The following is a 12,293-nucleotide window of genomic DNA, read 5'->3' as shown; positions in this document are numbered from 1 at the left end:
AACTATTAATAATAAAAGTTAATTTAATTTAAAATAAAATATAAAAATTTCATTGAATGTAATAAAAATATATGAGTTTATTTAATTTTTTAAAATAATTTAAAATTTTTTTAAAACATTATATCATGTGTAATGCTCTCTTCGTTCATTTTATCTACTCACTTATTGACTTTTCGTCAAGTTTTAAAGAGTTCAAATGAAAAATAATAATCTAAAAATATCATATGTTTAACGTGTTCCTTTAGTAGGTACAATTATTTTTAAATAATTATAATAAAAATATAAAATAAAAACATTAACCGAGTGACACTTTGATTTGAATAAATTTTACAAACAAAAGGTGATTTCTTTTTGCCTTTTGTTAAACAAGGTTAAAAATTATAGAAAATAATTTAGTTACATAAGACAATTTTTTTTAAAGGGTTGATAAAAATATATAAATAATTATGAATTGATGGTCTTTGGATATTAGATGAGAACTATTTATTAAATAGAAAACCTTAATAATTTCATTTAAAGACAAAAAATTGCGAGAAAAGTGGCCGATGGCTTGAGGTGGACTGTTCACTCTTGTCCCCATCCCCAACGTTTTAGACTATTAGTTTTAATTTTTAAAAATTGGGGGACTCCAATTTCCAATTTCCCAAATCCAAGTTGCAGATAATAATGAAAAAAATTGGTTGAGTTTTGATGTATCTGATGAGATCTCCCCACGTCCACGTGAAGCCAAATTCCTTTGTGATAATGAAACAGTGACGTCCAAATTATTGTGAACCGTTGAAAAAATTATTTCTCTGCACCAGTTGCACCCCTTTTCAAAAAATAAAAAAAATATATTTAATACATTGAGTCCATGCATCAAATATTAATTTAGTACACAATTTCTCATTTTCTTTTGAGTCAAATAATTATAAAATTTATGCTAAATTCACACCCAATCAATTCACTACACAGTACCCCATATGTTTCACATTTTCAGTAGTTTGGACCCACCGGGCCCCCTTTCATCACTGTCACAATTATTTTTTTTCAAAACTTTTTTTATAAAACAAAAACTTTTGTTGAAAATAGATTGTTCAGTTAAATGGTCCCAAAAATTTACGTATATTCCAGATTAATTTTGTTACAAGGGCATTGTTATGATCTGTTTATTATCGAGACGGACGAATTTATGAAAACGAGTCGAGTTACGTAGTTCGAATACGACAAGTAAAATCTTTTATTTTTAAGGTAATTTTCATTTTCCCTTCTTTAAACAAAAAAAAGAAAACAGAAAAAGCTTTGTATGTTAAAAAGACGGACCAAGCATCTGACATGAAGTTTAGAGCCACCAGTACAGGGCTTCCATATGCTGGCTTGACGTGAACCAGTGATGTTAACCAATATTCTGTCTCGTGCATACTTTTTATAAAATAAATATCCACTGGAAATATTTTAATCAAAGAAAGAAATTTAACTATAAGCCTTGCAAATACTCAACGGTGATATAGGGAAGCAGTACAAAAAGGATAGTCTAGTAAAGATATGAGAGAAAAAGGGGGAAGGCTTGGTTGTTGTAAGGTGGAGCAGCCAGCCAGGGAAACAGACATAAACAAAAGAGAGAGGGAATCATTCCTTGCTTAAGCCTGGATGACTGTTGTGAGAGCTTTGAGTATGTGAACGGTCACGTTGTCCTTCAACTCAGACTCCACCTTTAATAACATCACACCTACCCAGCTGCTTACATACTTTACTTCATTAGTTTTTTTTTTAAGCCTTTAGAAAGCCTTTCACCAAGGTGATGCAACCAGCAATATCTTGCTTTTATATTGTTTTTCTTCACTCTATCTTTGTATGTGGTGGTTTTTCCATGACAGTTTGAACACTTGTTGTATTATTAAATTCTCTACTATTTTCTTTATTTCTTTTGGCTTTTATCATCCACAATACCAATCCAATATAAAATTATGTTAAACAATGGTTTTTCTTTCTTTTGAATATACCTTGGTTATATCATATTTGTTTGGCTGTCTAGCAAACCATGGCATGGGCGCTTTGGCTACCCTGTAAGTGTTGGAAAGTCTCGGATTTTTGGATCATTTTTGTTGGATTTTTTTGGTTTGTCATTTTGGTGTCTACAAAATTCTCACTGCTGTTCTTTTCATCCTTGCATTTTTATTGACAATTTTAGTAAAGCCCCATCTTGGTTTTATCCTCAGATATGCATGAATTTCTTCTTGATTCCCGGTGTTCATGTTTTTGCTTTTGTCTATTGGCAGGTGGTCCTAGGTATCTTGAATTCATGGTAATTTGAGGCAGAAAACGGTTGGTCTGGTTTGATCAACAAGTTTTTGTTTTGGAAGACATGGAGGAGGTCTTGTTGATTTCGAGATTCATGACAAGAACTTTGATTTTGTTGAGTCTTTGCTTCATGTGGGTCCCTCCAGGAGTTGTTTGCAGAACTGGAAATGCATCAGCTTCCTCAAGTTCTTCTTCTTCATCTTCTTTGAAGCCAAAGGTTATAAATATTGGATCTCTGTTCACGTTGAACTCAGTTATCGGAAGAGCAGCAAGGCCTGCACTTCAAGCTGCTATTGATGATGTCAACGCTGATCCAACCATTCTTAATGGGGTAGAGTTGAAACTCGTTTTGCACGATACAAATTGCAGTAGCTTTGTTGGAACCGTGGAGGGTATTTTCTTCTACTCTGCGATTTGAATTGATCTTCAACTAATGTTTCCTGTTTACATTTCTAAATTGGATGTATCTCTTAAGAACTGCCCTTAATTGTGATATACCAACTGTTTTAAGGCAGAAAATCAGTATCTTCTAGGTGGGGACGTGGTGATAATGAAATCAGTGGTCCTTTCTTTGTGTTGGTTTTTTCTTTCTGCATTTACTTTTGCAGTTTAATGGCATAGCATTGGGTTGTTAAAGTAATTTATACCTCGACTCAATTGCAAGGAATACTACGACTTGAAGGGCGAGGCATTTGGTTGTATGAGCCTAATTTTATGTCGTTTTACAGCATTAACTTCAATGTAATTGCTATTGTTTTTTGGGCTCTTCTTGCTTAGAGCTCTAATAACCTGCATTAATAGCTTACACTACAAATCAGGCTGTGTGATGAGGTCTTGACCTCAGGAGAGATTGCATAATGCAATTTCTTGATAGTATGAGCATTGGGTAAGAGCGCCTTTCTGTTTGTTATACTGGGTTCAATTGATCTCCTGCTCCAGTGCTCTAATCTGTAAGCTTACGTTTATTCAACAATGTCACCTTTTTTCTTTTTTTGGTGTGTCTGCAGTTCAGTTTTGTGCCTGCAAAAATGTCTGATAAGTTGTGGCTATTGTAGTTTAGTGATCTATTAGAAGGCACTGCGTTTTTTTATTTTGATGAAAGAACTTCTATTGATATTTAACTGATTACATCAGAAACTAGTTCCATGGCATCTCACCAAATAAGGAACAAACACTGTTTAACTCACAATCTTGATGAGCCAGCAATGTGTCCTCCCATTTGCTTTCCTTTTAACATGGGAAAAACACAATACACTTCTATTCATACCTAGTAGGCTAGTACAATTTGCATTGTTGTATATGTAAGTCTCCGGCAAAGTAGAATGTCTAAATAGTACAAGAATCTGCTAGGATTATATGCGTATTACTTCTGCCATCCTTCCTTTTTATCTCTTTAAGAAGAACAGAAACACAAGACTCTAATCTGTTCTCCTTGTTTGTTGTGTAGCTTTGCAGCTGATGGAAAGTGAAGTTGCTGTTGCAATCGGTCCACAATCTTCTGGAATAGCTCATGTCATCTCCCACGTTGTTAATGAGCTTCATGTCCCTCTTCTGTCATTTGGAGCTACAGATCCCACTCTTTCTTCCCTGCAGTACCCATATTTCCTCCGTACTACGCATAGTGACTACTTTCAGATGTATGCGGTTGCTGATTTAGTTGACTTATTTGGCTGGAGGGAGGTCATAGCAATATTTGTGGATGATGATTATGGAAGAAGTGGGATTTCTGTTTTGGGTGATGCCCTGGCAAAGAAACGTGCCAAAATTTCTTATAAGGCCGCCTTCAGCCATGGAGACCCCAAAAGTAAGATCAATGACTTGCTAGTTGAGGTGAACCTGATGGAGTCACGAGTTTATGTAGTTCATGTTAATCCTGACACTGGTTTGAACATCTTTGCTGTTGCTAATGCTCTTAATATGATGAGTGGGAACTATGTTTGGATTGCCACAGATTGGCTTCCTACATACTTAGATTCGATGGAAGCAGCTGATCCTGACACAATGAATCTCTTGCAAGGGGTTGTTGCTCTCCGCCGTTACACCCCAGATACTAATCTCAAAAAGAGTTTCATGTCTAGGTGGAAAAACCTAAAATATAATGGGAGTGCAAGTCCTGCAGGCTTCAATTCTTTTGCACTTTATGCTTATGATTCTGTTTGGTTGGCTGCACATGCCCTCGAAGTTTTTCTGAATGAAGGTGGAAATTTTTCTTTCTCTAAAGACCCAACTTTGCATGTTGCAAATGGCAGCATGCTGCACCTAGAATCACTTCATGTGTTTAATGGAGGCCAACAACTTCTCTCGACGCTTCTTAGGATGAACTTCACTGGTTTAAGTGGTCAGATTCAATTTGATCCAGATAAACATTTAGTTCATCCAGCATATGATGTTCTTAATGTTGGAGGAACCGGGATGCGTAGAATTGGTTATTGGTCAAATTATTCTCATCTCTCAATTGTTCCTCCAGAGAGCTTATATACAAAGCCTCCCAATCTATCTACTGGCAGTCAACATCTTTACAGTGTAATATGGCCTGGTGAAACTACTGCAAAGCCAAGGGGTTGGGTTTTCCCTAACAATGGGCAGCCACTGCGAATTGCTGTACCCAACCGAGTAGGTTATAAAGAGTTTGCGTCAAAAGACAAGGGTCCCCAGGGTGTAAGAGGATACTGCATTGATGTCTTTGAAGCTGCAATAAGCTTGCTCCCTTATGCTGTTCCACGCACATATATGTTATATGGAGATGGTAAAAGAAATCCTAACTATAATGAACTTGTTTCTCAGGTTGCGCAAAATGTGAGTATTGGCTTTAATTTTGTTTTTATTGTCAATTTGTGTAACTTAGCTGGTAGGTCTTTTGATTAGGTTATCTGATAATTTTTGGGGAGATGGTTTGGGCTTTCTGAGCCCTGCTCAATATTGAGGTGCTAGTAATATTAACTTGACTTGCTCCTTTCCTCTTCAGAAATATGATGCAGCCGTTGGAGATATTTCAATTGTTACCAACAGGACAAAGATTGTTGATTTTACACAGCCTTATATGGAATCTGGACTTGTTGTTGTTGCACCGGTTAAAGAGGCAAAGTCAAATCCTTGGGCATTCCTCAAGCCATTTACTAAAGAAATGTGGTTTGTCACTGCTGCATTCTTCCTTTTTGTGGGAGCTGTAGTATGGATTCTTGAACACCGGATTAATCATGAATTTCGTGGTCCTCCCAGCCAACAGCTTATAACCATCTTTTGGTTAGTCTTTTTAACTCATCTGTGCCCTCTTTTTAATAGATGGCTGCTGTTTATCTAATTGGAAGATAATGGGTGCATTTGTCATCCCTTGACACATTAGATCTAACCTATAAGCACAGTGTCATTTCGCAAAAAACACATTTTATCTCTGCATCATTTGTCCATAAATGTTGGCTGAGGCTGCAGCACTAGGCGCTGATTTGTAATGAATCTGCATGGTCGCTGTAATTAGAGAGCCTTTCTATTAACACACTTGGCGAATATACAGTAATTATGCTGATAATGTTTTTCCCTGATTCCAGGTTTAGCTTCTCAACAATGTTTTTCTCTCACAGTAAGTGAATCATTGTAGTCCCCTGTGCTTCTATTTATGTTATTATATATACTGCTCCAACAAATCCATGCTAGATACTCATAAAATCCTTGCTTTGACTTGATGCAGGAGAAAACACCTTGAGCACTTTGGGACGATTGGTGCTGATCATATGGCTATTTGTAGTTCTGATTATCAATTCAAGCTACACTGCTAGCTTGACATCAATACTTACGGTGCAGCAGCTAACGTCAGGGATTCAAGGGATTGATAGCTTAATCTCAAGTACTGTACCTATCGGAATCCAAGACGGGTCATTTGCTTTTAACTATTTGATCGACGAGCTCAATATAGCAGAATCTAGGATAGTTAAGTTAAAAAATCCAGAAGCATATCTCAAAGCCCTGGAGCTTGGACCGAAGAGGGGTGGTGTAGCTGCCATCGTTGATGAACTTCCTTACATTGAGCTCTTCTTAGCCAGCACGAACTGTTTATACAGGACGGTGGGGCAAGAATTTACAAAGAGCGGATGGGGTTTTGTAAGTATACACATTAAACATTTTGGGTGATTCATGACATTGCAACTAATTTTCTTTTGCTAAATATGATCATGGTGGTGATCTTTAACTGATCTAGATTCAGCAGAAAAAGGAAACAATCCCCTGGGAACACCTTTCTTGAATGTTGAAATTGCCGTCACTTTTGTGCAAGGATAGTTCTTTCTTTAGTTAAGAATCTGTAAGGTGCAATCTGATCCTGTGTTGGTCTCACATTCATTTTTTCTGCTGTCAGGCTTTCCAGAGGGACTCCCCCCTTGCAGTTGATCTGTCAACCGCTATCCTTCAACTCTCCGAAAATGGTGATCTCGAGAAAATCCATAACAAGTGGCTGACACACAGAGAGTGCACTATGCAAATCAATCAAGTCGACGAAAACAAACTCTCCCTAAGTAGCTTTTGGGGCCTGTTCCTCATCTGTGGCATTGCGTGCGTCCTGGCTCTTACTCTCTTCTGCTGCAGAATCATTACTCAGTACCGCAAATTCACCCCAGAAGGCGAGGAAGCGGAGGCCGAGGAGATCGAACCTGCCAGGTCATCCAGGCGCCCCCCCCGCTCACCCAGCATTAAGCAAATAATAGATTTTGTAGATAGGAAAGAAACAGAGATTAAGGAGCTGCTGAAGCGAAAGAATAGTAATGAGAGCAAACAACAGTCCATCCATGGCTCGGATGGACAGGCAAGTTCACCAGCATAAGGAGAAACATTTTGTTTGGTCTGTTGGGGTCTCCTCTATAGGAAATTCGTATATGCAACATATCTGCTCCATTGCTTTGAAGTGAAAACATAGGTGGCTAGGTTTTTTCTTTTTTTTTTTCCCTATTTTCATACACCTTTTTTTTTTAGGAAATAGCAAAATGAGAAATTATTGGCTAGTTCTAAACCAATTTGTATTATACTACAATGTAACTTAGCCAAAAAATAATGTCATCCACATTTCACTCTCAAGGAAGGGAGCTTTCAAAATGTAGATAGTTTCTTTATTAGAATTGGCTTAATGTTTGAAAAAAATCATTGAATTATTTTTTAAAAAATTTAAATAAATATTTATTTTTATTACTTTCAATTAATTTTTGGTACTTTAATTTATGTTAAATGGGTTTTTCTAATTAATGATGTTGACGTGGATGGTAAAAAATGACATTACTATATTAGTATATCATGTTATCATTCATTATAATATGTCAATATACTATATAAGTGTCACGTGACATATAATGATAAACGACATTTTAATTAACAATAATTAGTCAAATATTAGTTATAAAATTTTATTTAATTTAAAATAAAAATATAAAGATATGATTAAACTTAATAAAAAATAAAAATTTATTTAAAATTTTCTAAATAATTTAAAAAGCTTTTTAAGTATTATACCTTTAGAATTCAACTTATCATTTTGTTTAATTAAGATGTAACTCCTTTGGATTTTATCCGCTCAAAAAATAAGTTGATAACAAAAGTTAACAAATAAAGTTAATTGGATTAACGAAAATAATTTTTGATAAATATAAATATAAATATTTTAATTTTATTAATATTAATTCCTAAATTTTATTATCAAATTTTTAAATTGATAAAATAAAAAAATTACATTTTAGTTTGATAGAGATAATAAGTTAAATTCATATATTTCTTGTAGAGTTAGATGGCAGACTGAAAAGGAGGACATTTTTTAAGAGATGTAAACGGGTAGGATATCCGCTATTTTGTAGGTATCTCAACTTGAAATCGTTTAAATACTAAAATACCCAAATTCTATAAAAACTCGAATAAAATTAAAAAAATCCAACCGAAATTTGAATTCTATTAGAATAGCACTACTCATTAATTTTCTGAATCCGTTAATTATGTGATTATTTAAAGTAAATTTTTAGTATTCGGATACCCGTTTAATAACTCGAACTCGAAATCCGAAATCTAAATAAAAAATATTTTATTTTAATTCATATATAATTAACTAACATTTTAAAACTATTCCACATTTAAAATTAATATAAATACAACATAAAAATAATATAAGTGTAGCATCAAACATCATATTCAACCTTAAACATATAACAACATGAATACATCATAAATTTCATTTGAATTCCTTTTCTTCCTTAATATCAATTGTGCACAGTTCACCTCAAACTAAAAATCCTACACAAATTAAAATGATGAAAAATTATGTAACTTGAAATATAATAAATATTTTTATAAAAAAATAAAAAAAATAACTAATATATTATTTACCTTTCATTTCATTTATTAACCAATTTCAGGTACACATTAATACTTCTAAAGTTTCTGGATGAGGCCTACTTCGATGTTTACTCACCATTCTCCCAAACTAACAAAACAATAATTGTTATTAAGTTTGCATCATAGTTTAAATAATATAAATTAATTTTACATTTATTAGTTTACAAGTTCAACTAATATAAAAATTTTATATATTTAAATTTGTATGATAGTTCAAGTAATATAAATCAATTTCACATTTGTTAGTTTACAAGATTAACTAATATAAAAATTTTATATATTTAAGTTTGCATCATAATTCAAGTAATATAAATTAATTTTAAATTTGTTAGTTTACAAGTTCAACTAATATAAAAATTTTATGTACTTAAGTTTGCATAATAGTTCAAGTAATATAATTTAATTTTACATTTGTTAGCTTACAAGTTTAACTAATATAAAAATTTTATATATTTAAGTTTACATCATAAGTAATATAAATTAATTTTATATTTTTTAATTTACAAATTTAACTAATATTAAAATTTTATAAGTAATATAACTATAACCGGGTTCTATACGGATTTCGGATACACGCAACTTGAATTAAATAAAATCAAGTTCTGATTTAGGATATTCAGATAATACCCGAATCTTACCTAAACTCGAGTTGGGTACTAAAATTGATACCTGAACTCACCCCATAACTGATTATGCAATACTTAAATCTTATTCTATCGGATCAAATACTCACGAATACCTGAATATTAACTACTCATTTACATCCTTATATTATTTTACCGTTCGAGTTTCTTTTTCAACCTTTTTGACCGTTTTGGGCCATTATTTTGTCTTGTCTTCTGGCCAAGAAATCTTCAGGGGCCTTTGTGTTTCCCTAGTTGGTAATATCGTTGGACTTTTCAGAGGAACCAAAAAGATGTTAGCCCATCTCATTCAAGGACTTTATTTTTTCGTTTTTTGTCTTCTTTTTTTCTTTTAGGTTGAAATAATGCTGCGAGTATGAGTTTTTTAAAGTAAAAATTAGTAAAAGATAGGTATAATATTTAAAAAGTCTATGAATTATTTATTTTTTTTTTATTTTTCATTATGTTCAATCAAAATATTATATTTTTGTTTTGAATCAAATAAATTTTTATAATTAAAGGTTAGCAAATCATTTCAATGAAAGTGTCATTTGTTATTTATGTCATATGATGTTGATATGAAATGATGAATAGTAATATGATATATTAATATAATATAATAATATGATTATATATCATTTTCACTCTCCGAGTGAGTATAAAAAAAAATATTTGACTGATTGTAGTTAATCAAACGTTAATAATAAATGTCTATTTGATTTGAAATAAAAATATAAAAATTTGATTAAACATAATAAAAAATAATTTTTTTAAAATTTTTTGATAATTCAAAAGTTTTTTTAAAATATTTCAAAAAGATATTAAGATGAGAAGAGAAAAATAGAAATTAATTATTACAAATTTTAAAATAGGTAATGGATAATTATTGAACTTTGTATACTTATAAGAAAATAGTAATTACTATTTATAAATATCCATTAAAGCGATATTTATAAAAAACAAATTAATGTATTACTTATTTTAAAATTTAATAAAATAATAATAATAATGGAACTCATCAGTTTAACAACCTTTAATTAAAGGTCATTATATCACCCGGTAACCAAAGGTGCTTTAATGACACCACACTTAAAAAAGTGGATTACGTTGGAAAGTATGAATTTTTGTCTTATGCGTAACGATTGTTAACTTTAGTTCATCAAAATTAGAGCCACGCGTCAAATGTTTGGGACAACTGTCCATCCGGTTCAGCAAGGGTACGTAGGCCCAAGAGGAGTGTCGCGGTCATACCAATCTACAAGATATATTCCACTTTATGCCGTTGGCATCAAAGTTTTGTTTTACAAAAAGTATTTCATATAATAAAAGATAATGTTTTTTTTGAGAAAAGAGAAAATATTATTAATTTTTTACCATTTGTGAGAGACAAACACCCAACGAGTCATAAAACAACAAATTCATGATTTCTTTAAGAGCATCTGTATTCATGATACTAGCAGAAGCCAATCCCATAGTTGCCTACAAGCCCTATCTGTATTCAAGGTCACCCATCTAGCAATAAGGCATTCCCATCCTATCAATGTCTCCTTCTTATATGGCTTACTTTTAGCAGTCAATTGGGTCACATTACAGATCATGTTTGACATACCTTTGATAAGATTCAACTTGCTGCTAATTGCAGTTTGCCTGCCTTCAAAAACCATTAGATTATGCCATTTCTAGATATACAAGCAAACAACACCAAACCAAGTTTGCCACGACATCTCATCAACTTTGAACTTGGGCTTTTTCAAATTAAATAGCAACCATTTTACTAAAGGGTAGTCGAGGAATCACCCTAAAGCCGATTGAGGTAATATTTTCCCCCAAACTTCCTACGCTTGTGGGCAATCACGAAGTAAATGTAGAAGCGATTCCTTCCCCCCCACCCCCCCATTACATAAAGGATAGGATGATGAGACAGCCATGTGCCTCCTTAAGCATTTAGCATTTGTTAGCACTCTTTCATGCATGCACTGAACTAAAAGCATCTGGATTCTTTGTGGTCCGAATCACTTCCAAGCACTTTCCTATTTACGACTTGGTTGACTGTAATAACTTGGTTTTCTTATGCCACAGCATATCATACATTGAAGCCACTGTAAAATGGCTTGAGATTGAAAAGGCCCAATAGGGCAAATCCGGTTTGAAATGCAACGTGGGAGGCATAGTAGTTTGTGGCTTGAATCCTTCAAATTTTTCTTAATTTCAATGACTTTGTAGCTTAACTCTCAACTATCAATTTGATGCTTTGTTCTCCCCTAAAAGTCTCCCAACAGATTGATTTTATAGGGCTTTGAACTTAAACCACGTTGGGTGAAGAAAGAAATCGATTTTAATCAAAATTTTCTCATCAGACTACGTGAGCCGCGACCTCGACTAATTAATTAGTAGAAATCATAATTGTTCTAGGACTATTGCAGTGTGTCATATTAGACAAGATTTTTGACCACTTTCTAGGCCGAACTGGGTGAAGTGAAAATGAAAGTTGTAGCTTTTTCTCTTAGCTTTCTAATAGTCTAAGAATAAACTCATTTAGAGTTCTGTAGAGAGAGTTATGATCGAAATACCAAAATATATGCAATAAAATTTGCACCTCAAAATTGCTCTCCTTCTTGCATTAAAATTCTTCCTTCATTAAACACCTACAAAAGCATAAATAAATTAGTAACAACCTATCTTAATCACATTAACACCAAATTAAGTATAAAATTAACTAAAATTAGATTGACTCATATAAAATAACTATCCTAAAATAATTTAAATAAAACTTACTAATTTTTGTGCATTATTTACAAGAATTAAGCTAAATTATTACCAAAATTAAATCTAAATAGCTCTATATTAGAGAGTTATCACACCTCCAAATTTAAAATTTTGCTAGTCATCGAGCAAAATATAGAAAAGAAACTAACTTACGAAAATCAAATTCAGTTAATGAAAATTAAAATAAATATAGTTACTACTACTACTACTACTACTACTACTAGAGATAAAGTGCACAAACTCAATAATTCTCCATAATTTCCT

General features: G+C 32.7%; 1 protein-coding gene across 3 annotated transcripts; it reads left to right on the top strand.

The window, feature by feature from the left end:
- Positions 1-1,457: 1,457 nt before the first annotated feature.
- GLR3.4 (glutamate receptor 3.4) lies at positions 1,458-7,363 on the top strand. 3 transcript variants are annotated; one of them, XM_007045561.3, is made up of 7 exons: positions 1,458-1,651; positions 2,259-2,672; positions 3,728-5,076; positions 5,246-5,523; positions 5,826-5,857; positions 5,966-6,375; positions 6,629-7,363. In XM_007045561.3, the coding sequence occupies exons 2-7, from the start codon at positions 2,345-2,347 to the stop codon at positions 7,088-7,090; spliced, it is 2,859 nt and encodes a 952-aa protein (XP_007045623.3). In that variant the 5' UTR covers positions 1,458-1,651; positions 2,259-2,344; the 3' UTR covers positions 7,091-7,363. The 3 variants fall into 3 exon arrangements, with proteins under 3 accessions (XP_007045623.3, XP_007045620.3, XP_007045622.3); XM_007045558.3 differs by having other exon boundaries at positions 1,459-1,777; XM_007045560.3 differs by lacking the exon at positions 1,458-1,651 and adding an exon at positions 1,879-2,045.
- The last annotated feature ends 4,930 nt before the right edge of the window (positions 7,364-12,293 follow it).

Source organism: Theobroma cacao, chromosome 2, assembly GCF_053813885.1.
Source record: "Theobroma cacao isolate CCN51 chromosome 2, ASM5381388v1, whole genome shotgun sequence".
Lineage (NCBI taxonomy): Eukaryota > Viridiplantae > Streptophyta > Magnoliopsida > Malvales > Malvaceae > Theobroma > Theobroma cacao.
This window is presented reverse-complemented; position numbering and strand designations above follow the sequence as displayed.

Excerpts from the sequence above, each read along its gene's own strand:
- GLR3.4 (XM_007045561.3), top strand. The coding sequence starts at position 2,345 with ATGGAGGAGGTCTTGTTGATTTCGAGATTCATGACAAGAACTTTGATT. Across the intron at positions 5,077-5,245 it reads TTTCTCAGGTTGCGCAAAAT|AAATATGATGCAGCCGTTGG; the intron begins GTGAGTATTGGC and ends TTTCCTCTTCAG. Across the intron at positions 5,858-5,965 it reads AACAATGTTTTTCTCTCACA|GAGAAAACACCTTGAGCACT; the intron begins GTAAGTGAATCA and ends GACTTGATGCAG.